Here is an 11,858-nt window from a genome sequence, read left to right on the forward strand (position 1 = left end):
TCCTGCACTCTACAATCGTCACCCTGCCTGTTGTGCCCTAGAAATATATTGCGTCCTACACTACATTTTCCAACGGTCGTATGAAAACTAGGATGGAAATTATGTGTTTTGGTTAAATTTGATAAAAACTCTACATGAACGTGGGGAGATATGTTACCTACCAAACAATCTTTCACTTAGTAAGATAACGTTAATATTAACCTAGCTGGAGATAGTTAGTGATAGTATTCCTGCCAACGTTAATTAAGCAGACCTTGAAAAGTTTAGCAATGATATTTAAAATCTGGGGTTTGAGCTGTGGTTTTATAGAGTGTTTTAACTTAGTTACACATACTTGTCTAACATAAACGTCCCCAATCCAATACACGGTGGTAAATCTGAATGTATACATTGAATTGACATCTGTTTGAATATAATGGCCATATCTTTATTTACATGTAATTTTAGATTTTATATTCAAAGACTTTATTTGTCATTTTGTTTGTCATTCATTAAGTGATACAAATGACATTCATGACAAGTGCCTTATTTGTATAAAGGGATAGTCGTACAAAAAAATGAAAACATTTTCTGGCTAAAAATAAATAAATTGCAGGCCCTAGTCAACATTACCCAGTGCTGGCTTCCTCTCTAACAGACACTAAAATACGGTGACTGTAGGCTTTTTAAATTATTCAATTAATTATTTGATTTTTTAATACCTACGGAAAAAACTCTTAGTAAATTTAAACCTTAAAATCTGTGGCTAATGAAACAAAATAAACTCGGTATTTAGATATATATAAATTATATAGGTATTTCCACTAGATAGCGCTGTCCACTCATAGAAAATGTGGTCAGCATGTGGAGCTGAGGGTTTAATTCTAGATCATTTGTTTTGCAGAAAAATGCATGATGAAGAGAGATCCACAAAGGTAACACACAAGTTATTATTTACTTAACATGAAAAGTTTATTTTGCAGAGCAGGGCACCATATGCATAGCATTTTGATACAGTGGTGGCATAAGTAAATTTTTCTTACTCATTCGTTCACTGACCTGAAAATATAGTACATTTACCTGAGTTTCTGACATATTCTTACAATATCATAAATATAGAAAATAACTCATTAATATAAAAATATTATATTTTTTATCCTCATCTCCGATGGCTAACCACAAATCTCTGGAAAATAAATAATTATTCTCTATCACAGTGCTTAAACAATGGATAAATATGTAAATGGCTTTTAATTTCCAGTACTGTAAGACTAAGGACTTTGGCTTTCATTGGTTCGATGATTGCAGGCCCTCTGTGTGAAGAATATCATCCAAAACATCAGTGAGGAAGCACTGTGTCTTTCTTGCTGGCTTCAGTGCTGTCGACCACTAAAAATAAAGAAAAATCTGATAATGGAAAGTTCCCGATGAACATTGTCAAGCAAGGTACAGTTTTGTTTCTTCTTTAAGATAAAGCATTTTCAGATCAAATGATTATCTTATGCCAAGAAGTTAGATTGATTAAATTAATGCAACATTTTTGACAATTCAGCAGTGTATAATCAAGATGATTTTTTTTACATTGATTTTATGTAGTGCAGCTCACATGAGACAAAGAACCAAATTGCTTTTAACCTCTGAATGAACTACTTTTTGCTCCATAGTTCAGATCCTGTACATGGGGGGAGCCATGTTTATAACAAGCTTAGTAGAGAATCTCTATCACATATCAGCTTCAAAATCACATTTAGGCTAGATGCCAGTAAAATTGTGGTTTCATAACATCAATGAAGAAAATAATCGATTGCTGCATTTGTAAGATAAGATTAGTCTAACTACAGATTTAGAACGAAAATAATTCAACATCAAGTATGGTTGAGTGATATGGCCTAAAATAAATAAGAATTTTTTTCATATATTTAATCCAGACAGATCATATATTTACCTCAAACCTGACACTTTTTTGCTATAAATATTTTCTGAAGAAACTAAAATGTGCATTTCAACACCTAGTGTAACAAAATAATTGTTCAAAGCTCAAGCCTAAATCATTTAATAGATATCACTCAAACTAGCATATCTGTATTGAAAGTTGTTTGGTTGCGTGAGTTGTTGTTATTGTATACTGTTCAGGTTTACTAGCAAATTATAGTGTAATATGATGTGTAAACATGTGTATTGAATTATGTTGGGAGATGCTATGGACATTACCTGGTCCCCGATGATTGGCTTATTACCCACTGTAGATATTCCTTAGCTGCCATACTGTCTAGCACCTTGTTGACATCACTGGTGAAGCTGCCGTCCACATGTCTCTTGTGTAAGGCTCCTGCACCTTGTTTCCTAGTGCCACTAAGCATGTGCAGAACACAACATGGGCAACATCAGAGCTGCTTATTAACGGATACTTTATTATTATTACTAGATCATTATATGAGGTAGTAGTCAGTATTGCTCAAATGATCAAAATGAGATTAATTTGTATTTGGTGTAATGTAATGGATCTTTCCAGTCTCTGCCCACAAATAAGTTTGTTCTTAGCTCTTATGAAGTCAGAACACCTTTACAGAGCACTGGTAAAAAAAAAAAAAAGTTATTCTGCATTCCCTGTAGTGCAACTGTTGAAGTGTCATCCCTTTCACAGAGAGATTTTTGGTTAATGTCGCAGCAATATGTAACCATGACTAGGGGTCCAAAAGTTTATAGTTATAGGATAGCCCTCCCTCAGCGTAATGCAAGCCACATCTGACATATTTAGCTGCCATAATGGAAAAGATAAAAAAAAGAAAAAGTAACAGGTAAATAACGTTAGCAGGTAAAGTCACTTGCACTGTATTTTAGTTGGGTGTGTTTCCAGCCTTCCACCCAATAATTGCCAGTAGGATCGACACCCACCATGACCCTCATCAGGATGTAGCAGTTAGAGAAAATCAATGAATGAATTACATAGAGTAAATTGTGTTTAAATTGTCTAATAGATAGTACTGGAAATGTGTTCTCATATGGTCTCATAGTGGAACATTAAAATGAAAATATTTGTAAAAATTAGTAACCTACCATAGATAAATTGTTATCAGAGTATCTCCAGTACTATTTGATTAGAACTAGGAAGAAATTTACTTCCATTCTCACCTTGGCTCAATTTTACAAAAGAAAAAAAAGCTTCCAATGTCATTCATAGGTGTCAAAGCACAAATCTGTTTAAATGTAATTAAGTGAGGCTAAATGTCTTTTGTTTTTCTGGTTTTCTGTTTTAATTCCTAAGACAGAAAAACTGAGAAAGACCTATGTCCTTGTATTTTTCGCTATATCATTCAAAATAGGGAAATGTTGTCCTCTGTTTTTCTATTCCAGGATTGCATAGACTGTAAATCAAGTCTTAAAGCTCTTTTAAATATATAAAATGTACATTAATATTAAATTTATGCTATGGAATAAGACTTACCAATATTATATTCAGTATATAATAATGCTATCTGCTTTGAACTCACTACTGAACATTAACTATAGTGCTTTTCCACTGCGTGGTATTGGCTTGACTCGGCTAGGCTCAGCTCGGCTAGTCGCTTTTCCACTAGCACAGTTCCCTGAGAAATGGAGCCAGTGACATCACAAAATCCCGTCCCTAACAGGAACCGCGGGCTTTAAAATGCACAACAACGCAGGAGGTATTTTACTTGTGTATTCTCGTATATATTCGGGTGAATACGGTTCCGCACTCCAGTTCTCACAGATCAGTTTTCCCTGTTGCACGTTCGACTTTCACTGGAGATTTTCGTTGGCCATTGGTCCAAGGAACCTCTTAACACCTTGAGGTAATGTTACAGGCTGCTGTATAGACTCGGATTAAAAAAAATAAACGTTAGAAGCTGCTATAACTTCACAGATATAACAAGCAGCGAGTTTGTGCTGGATTTCTGCATTTCATGGTGATTGACAGGTCTCTGGCCAATCAGCACTCTGTAGGGTTTACACGTCACAATTTAGTACCTACTCGACTTGGAACCGTAATTGAGCAGGGACTGAAAAAGTACCTGGTACCAGGCACCAGATTTGTCCAGTGGAAAAGCAATAGAGCCAAGCTGAGTCATGTAGGTTCAAAACATAAAAACTAGCAGGATCAGTGCGGTTAAAGTGCATATGTTTGAGCTATCTGACTCAAAGATTTTCATAAGGAGCCTTCAAAACAGGAAATTTTTGTTCTGTCTCTCTGCTCTGTCACAGTTGTTCAGTTGCAAGAATACATGGAAGGGTAGTCACTTAAGTGAGGTGAGTGACATAAATATAGTACTATTATTTCTTCTTTCAAACGGTAGAAAAGTAATTTATTTATATAAACTTATAAATATTGCCAATTTATAGCAAATATATCACAAAAAATAAAAATAATCCTGAAAACATGTAGACATGCTTTAATTGACTTCTTAATCTGCAGATACTGATGTAGCATTTCCTGACTATCAGAAAAAAAACAAGAAAAAAATGTTTGTGTAGGACACCTTGTATGTCCTAGCAGTGTCCTAACGGTGTTCACAGGCATGCAACATTGTAAATCACTTTAAATGGAATGGCTTCCAGGGTTTTACTACGCTAGAAAAGGAGGTAACAAAGGTAAAAGTGAAACATATTATTTTGTATTGAATTGAAGTGCAGTATAATGTACCTTGTCTAGCATGCTAGCTTCTGGAAGGTATAATAGCATGCATCAAACACTAACTTTTGGCTGGGCTCTAAAAAGTGCTATACTAAACAACTGTTTTGAATATTTACTTTTAGTATTTTTAATGCTGTAAAAAATATTTATGACGAATTCACATCTTTTTGCTGTATTGATATTATACTAAATATGCAACATATGTCTCAAAAAGTATAATATAATTTGTGAAGTATTACACACTCAGTAGCTATGAAAATAGTTGTTTATGGGCAAAGGATGAGGTAGAAGTAGCACCAGAGAGTAACCTGAATGTGGATCTGTTCAGCAAAAGTTCCCCAAGCCACATACACCCAAGAGGACAAATTGTAGCATTTCTGATTTGTATTAGCATTGACAGGAGATGCAGTGTTTTTGAATAAAAGCTCCCAAAGCCAGAGATTTGCCAAAATACAAAAAGAAGAAAAGATCAGTGGCAGAAACTGTAGAAGATCAGTAAATCAGCGCTGTTTATTAGCAGGGTTAGGACAGGGTCCATCAAAAAAGATTCAGGTTTGAGCAAAGAGAACAAACAAAGCAGAAGGGTTTATTTGGTTAATAAAGTTAATAACATTGTGCTCTAACTTTTTCTATGTTTGTCATAAATAGCTCCCTACTCCCTACTTCCCTATTGCACTATGTAGGCCAAAAAAGGCCACTGAAATAGTGCATTAAATATGTAATTAAAAGCCATTTGGGATCTCCAAAAGAAGGTAAAGCTTCATGACTTACTATGTGCAATATGCAGGGAGTTGGGAGCCATTTGAGATTTAGCCTATGTCTCTCACTAATTGGTTTCTTTTCCATATCTCTCTCTGACTCTCCATAAGGCACTGTAGGTAAGGTTGGGGCGATGAGGATGATGATGAGGCCTACTCTTGTTTGGGCTGTCCATTCTTTAGCCAGGCGATGAAGTCTTTAGCCGCCTGTTCCTGCAAGTATGCGCTGATGTCGCTGGTGTAGGTGCCGTCTGCGTGGCGCCGGACCGGTCCCCTACAAAAAAAAAAGAGGAAACATTTTGTGAAATCAGGTTCCATTTAGTTTATTACACACTATCTTCAGCCATAAAGCTTATGGTGCTAGACTGCAAACTGTAAAACCCATGGAGAATCAATACTGATGGTGCACTTAATTTGGTACCTGAATCAACAATATTTTTTTCACATCTAAAATGGTATAGGGAAGGTAACATACAGGTAAAATTGCACACAATATGTACAAATCAGCTCAGATACCTAATCCAAATAGGGAAATTATGTATTATTTTACAATATTTTAACATGGCTTAATTGTGAAAACATATTTTCAGTTGTGCTCAGTTTTTTTAAGCTTGAATTATTATTACCTTCTAAATGAGCTGTAGTTTCATTTGTGATCCAGAATTAATCACTAGAATTGTCTAGCATACATAACTTATTCCTCTGATTTGGTTTTCTGATAGATCAAGATTTGCTTCAGTACAGTTTTAAAAGATCCTTATGAATGGTTTAAAAATACCTTGTAGATCCTTAGGGGATTTAACCCTAAGGGAAGAAAAGCATTAGGTTCTGTTAGATAACACTGAGACCAGATTGAAAAACAGTGGAGAGTTTAGCTTTTGTCTTTTGCCGCTCAGATATTTGTCCTGAGAATGAAGAGCCTTAAATTCTCATCAGCACTAAGCACCTTCCCAGTTTTGCTATTGTAAAACATTTGTAGCTGGACAGAAGCAAATCTGGTTTCTTTTCTTTTCTTTTTTTTTGGCTGACCCTATTTCTTCTAAGGGAACGTTAAGAGAACAAATTGTCAGTCTCCTAAGCCATCCAAAAAGCAACTTTTATGCAATACCACATTTTTTCTTAAAGCCAGTGGGAACTCACCCGCTCCTCTTGGAGTTCATGAGCCACTGAACAAAGTCCTGTGCTCTTTGAGTCTCCAGGTATTTGCTGTAGTCATTGGAGAAAGTTCCCTCTGAATGTCTCTTGACCAGTGGGAAATCTTTCCTCTCCTCCCACATTCGTGTTTCTGTCTCTGAGCTACAAATATATCATGTCTTGTTACAAAAATTTTAAACAAACAACAGCTCCAAAATTCTTAAAACAAAACATCTTTTAAAGCATTATTTTGCCCAAAACCCTTTGCAATAAATGCAATCCTTACATTTTAAAACGATAAGCATAAATAAATTATGTAGAAGAATCTTTAATGTTTATTTAACAATTAATGTTTTTAATGAGAAATGCTCTATCATAGAGAAGATTATTTAGAATAGTTTTGAGATAAAACATAATTTCTAAATAACCTGCAGAAAAATATTTTTAACAATTTTTACCCCCTTATTTCCCACATTTTTCATTTTTTATTTATTATACAACATCTTAGACCTGTGGAATTTACTGGTGTTTCTAGAGAGAAAATAATATGCTATGTTTCTGTTGCAAATATGGAAAGGCCTGTTTCCAGTTTCTTTAGAATCAATCACATTAAAACTGTCTCCATCACTTTGTTCACATCTCTAACACTGAATTATCTGGGAATTTTGAAAAACATGATGGCAAGTCTTTTAACACTAACTATTACTATGTTTGAATAAATATTTCAGTTTGGTAAAATGTTTGTTTTTGTTAAAGATTATTGCTGTTTTTTTTTTTACAGAAAAAGTACAATTTTTGCTAATGTCCACGTATGGGCAATGTTTTAAATCCAAAGCTGCCACAAGGTTAAATGGAAACAGAATTTATTGTTCCTCACCTTGTGATGTCTTGTAGAGGCAGCTCCAGGCTGCTGTGGATGATGACGAGAAGCAGGAGAAGACCAGCGCAGAAGTGTGTGCCTTTCATCTTTAAACCTGTGTTTCACAGACACAAAAGTAAATCAGATGAAAGTTTTAGATTCCTTCTCAAACTACTGAGTATATTTCTATCATTCACTTGCACAATACAGCACTTCAAAGTCAAGGTCCTTTGTCCTAATTAATTTGCCCAGAAATATATGCAGATCTCCCTGCCACTCACCGGTTTGAAGATATGTGTGTGTGTGTGTGTGTGTCTGTGTGTGTGTGAGCTCCTTCGCCTCTTTTTTGGTGGTCTCTTTCTGGCCTTTTCACTTTCAGACTCCCTCTTTTATAGCAAGCAGATGGATCAACACCAACCCCCCCCCCCTTTATTCTCTCTCTCTCTCTCTCTCTCTCTCTCTCTCACACACACACACACACACACTATACGTGCAATGGTGCACGCGTTAAAACTGATTCATTAGTCCCAATCCATTACCCTGCTGGCTGAAACTGAACCCTGGTGTTTGTTCAGAAGAGGAAGACGTGGCAAAGATAAGAGATCTTTTAGAGGTGTTGGAAAGCAGGATGCCATCCAAGCAAATAAAGTGAGAGAAAAGCACTATGAGCTACTGTACACACTGAACCAAGATGATGAGTCAGCGATTCACTGAAAAAGAATCTCTGAGTCAATATCGATAACCAGTTATCATTTTGCTTGGCCAATATCGAACAATGCAAAAAAGAATAGGGATATCATTTGTCATCACAATAATATTAGCATAAATATTAATGAGAGGAATACATTCTATGTAATCATAGATTGCATTTATTTAACTAAAAAAAACCCAAATTTGATCACCTTTTCTTGAATTGTGACCCTGCAACTCCATTACAGGAATACACAGAAACAGGGGAAAACTCATTACACACTATATATCATCTATATCCAAAAAAATACATCCCCATATTTTCATTGATTTTTTTTGTTTATTATGTGATTGGATCACGGCAGATGTCCTTCACATTGTGTGAAGTTTCCTTGATGAATGGACCAATAGAAATGCTTCAGGAATACTTGGAATATTATCTTTCGCATTAATATTCATCAAAAGTAAAGTTATTCTTATTCTACTAAAGTTACACTGTCAGAAAAAAGGTACCGTATAGGTACATTATTGTCAGTAAAGTTACAAATAGTGTAAGTGTAACTTTAAAGGTACAACAGTGGTTTTAGAGTTCAGCTGTGTTCCCTAAAGATTAATTTTATTCTTGTACAAAAGGAAAGGTAAATATTTGTAAAATTTCATAAGAGAACTGTGTAAAATTAAATAATAAAATATGACAGAGACGAAATGGGACATATGAAATAAACGCAACTTAAAAACCTACAATTAATATAGAATATGGTACAATTAGGTAAAAAGTACTGAATATGCACCTTTAAGGGCTGTTTTGAAGATATATGTTTTTCTTTGGACTGTGATGATATTTACTTCAAATTAAATCAAATGCCTCCCAGCACATTACTGAGGTTATCTCAACTAACATCTGTGATCTGTTTTTTAGATAGAGGATTAAGTGATATTTGTGCTTGAAGGCATAACATCAGATTCTCCATTCAACACGTGCTGGATCTGATGAGGTATTATATAATAGTCTTTACACACTCTTCTCATAAGTTGTTAAAAACCGTTCTCTAATAACTTACTATATCAGAACAAATTCTTAATTTTCTAATAATGCTGAATTGTAATGGAAAAAAGCATTACTGACATATAAAATGAGATAGAATCTTATTTTTGACCCCAAAATATGCATTCAAATTCGATTTAATGATCAAGACATTGTTTATTGCACCACTCTACAAACCTATTAACACCATTTTAATTTAATTGACATAAATGTTGTTCATGATATAATTATTGTAATGGATTAATTTAATCTGTTCATCCAATTGATCCATTTCAGGGTCACGGTGGCAATAGGGCAAGCAATGAAGCCCAGACGTCTCCTGCCCCTGAAACTTCCTGCTGTTCCGCATCCCATGCTCCTTCAGTCATTTATGAGAGGGTAAAGAGCTGGTCTTCATCTTTCCTCTAGTATTTGAGATATGGCCAACAAAGGGTTTCTCCTTTCTAGTACCCTGGCATAGACCCAGGGATGCTTGGGAATTGGCACATACTCTTCAGTCCCTTTTTGCAAAAATGGGGACCACCACCTTGATTTGCCAACGCAATGGGATTTTTTCCAAACTCTGTGCAATATTGCATGGATGTGCCAGCCATGCCAGGCCTCCAGTATCCAGGGCCTTCATTTTAGGTGAATTTCATTTTCTCCTGTCATCTTGCCACTTCAGAGCTTTTCAGCTATGACCTCAGCCAAGGAAATGGAATCTGAAATGTCTGCAGGATCCAACTTTACCTCCTGCGAAGTATGCATGTCCCTCGGGTTCAAGAGTTCCAAGTTCCATGTGCCTCTTCCGATGTCTGAAAATATCCTCAGCTGAGTTTAGAATTTCCCCGTCTTTGCTAAGCATCATTCTGCACATGCCACAGCAGAGTAGCACAAAAAAACATGTGTGTGCTTAACTGGTTTATCTTCAGTTCCTATCTGTCTCCTATGGTGCATTACACAATAGAAGAATCAGACAGTGGTGACAACAAAGAGTTGAAGTCTTGTTTCAAGCATGGATGGGCAAAAATTACCCTTGCAAAACTTCAACAAATTAATATTCTCATATCCCAAATGATTAAAAAGTTTAATTAAAGTGGATCGTGATCCACATGATACAGCTTTTTTGGAGTGTTTTGCAGGCATTAAAATATATAAGTTGGTCAGTTTAAAATAAATGAATTGGCTGTAAAATAATAAATCACAGATTTTTGTTTTATTGCATTTTACAAAACATTTTTGGAAATGGGGATGTATTTCCCTGCAAATGTTTTTAATTATTTTCTTCTCATATGATCTTCATTTTATTTTCATTTTACCCATAATTCCTTTAAACTAACTAATCCATTGTGAATAATGTCTTGTCTGAACAGTTCCAACAGCTATAAGACAATTTTAGAGCATGAAAACGTTCAGTATTCTATGAAATATTTTGTTATTTATGTTGTAATCCAGCATTTCATTTCATCCAGAAAGAAAATAATCAGAAGATCTTGTCTAATGGATCTTCTTCATTTAGCTCACATAAACTTTTAATTGTAATGTATATTATGCTATATTTTTTTTAAAAGTTTTACATTTGTTAGAATATTAAAATTGCATCAGAATTTTATTATCTCCGATTGGGCGTTTCATATATTTTCAACAAATACAATGTACATCCTTAAAAATAAACAGCAGAATTACACAATGCTCTCCCCAGCTCCTTGTAAAGGTGGAAAAATCCATATCACATGTTTAACATCTAAGACTCAGAAAGAGATGTAAAAGTGCTAGATAAAGATTCAACACATAAAGAGTCAGCTGGTTCATTAAGCATGAACATCACAGTATGAACAATCACAGTCATGATAACATGCTGCAGAAAAAGTTGTTTTACGTTTTAAAACGTTTGTTGTCAGGCTAATTTAGTATATTCCTTTCCACTCAGTGGTTCATTTAACTCAGCATTTTAAGGTAGTTTAATAACTAACATATTTTGTATTTTTTACAATGCATAAAAAATGTCGTGCATTTTATTGTGATGTCTTTGATATTTGATCATGTGCAACATCAACATTATTAATTCTTCAACTGGGGCAGGCAATATAAATATATTTTTCACAATATGATTTTCTGTGTATATTTTCAGAAGTTAAAAAACAGATCCCCTGCTTTTTCAATTGAATACAGAATTAGGAATGTGTGTGAAGTGCTTTTTTTCCCCATAACTGATATCTACTGTAGATTTTCTTACTGTAGATGTATCTGATTTCAAAACAAAAACAAATACTTTGATACATCTTGTATACTGCAAAAAAAACTATGTATAGTGATTATGTGTTGTATCCACCCCCAAACACACACACACACACACACACACCAGCCATAGACTTTATAATGTTCTTGCATCTGGTCTTTTCAATCTAATCAAGTAGTGAAAATTGGAATCTCAAAACTAGGTTTAAGGCATACTACTTTTTTTAAAATTTAAATTTTTTAAAAAGAAATGCACATTCAAAAAGGCTGCTCCTCATTGGAGTTACACTATATAGCCAAATGTTTTTATACAGTTGCTTATCTTCCTGCAGAAGAGCCTCTTCTGGGAAGGCGTTACACTAGATATTTTATATCCTTCCAGCCATTGCTTGGTATTGAGCACAGTGAGGTTAATTAAGAGAAAATATTTGTTCAATAAAAATAATTAAACATTTTTATTTTAAGGCTTTAATCTGTATCTCTTTGGCTTTATAATATAAAATATCCATTATCTATACCTAT

The 11,858-nt window shown here is 34.6% G+C and overlaps 1 protein-coding gene and 2 long non-coding RNA genes across 3 annotated transcripts; 2 read left to right on the forward strand and 1 right to left on the reverse strand.

The window, feature by feature from the left end:
• Positions 1-58: 58 nt before the first annotated feature.
• Positions 59-4,240, forward strand: LOC136676463 (uncharacterized). Its single transcript, XR_010796296.1, has 3 exons — positions 59-179; positions 1,288-1,425; positions 4,204-4,240. It is a non-coding gene; the product is annotated as an uncharacterized lncRNA (long non-coding RNA).
• A 1,267-nt stretch (positions 4,241-5,507) lies between these two features.
• On the reverse strand, positions 5,508-7,491 carry LOC136676461 (pro-glucagon). The gene is made up of 3 exons (XM_066653512.1): positions 7,403-7,491; positions 6,532-6,687; positions 5,508-5,665 (listed from the first exon to the last, which is right to left on the reverse strand). Exons 1-3 carry the CDS (start codon positions 7,489-7,491, stop codon positions 5,545-5,547), a joined length of 366 nt encoding a protein of 121 aa, XP_066509609.1. The 3' UTR covers positions 5,508-5,544.
• On the forward strand, positions 5,526-11,032 carry LOC136676462 (uncharacterized). Its single transcript, XR_010796295.1, has 4 exons — positions 5,526-5,702; positions 7,420-7,520; positions 8,994-9,069; positions 9,396-11,032. It is a non-coding gene; the product is annotated as an uncharacterized lncRNA (long non-coding RNA).
• The last annotated feature ends 826 nt before the right edge of the window (positions 11,033-11,858 follow it).

Source organism: Hoplias malabaricus, chromosome X2 (assembly GCF_029633855.1).
Source record: "Hoplias malabaricus isolate fHopMal1 chromosome X2, fHopMal1.hap1, whole genome shotgun sequence".
In the NCBI taxonomy this organism is placed as follows: Eukaryota; Metazoa; Chordata; class Actinopteri; order Characiformes; family Erythrinidae; genus Hoplias; species Hoplias malabaricus.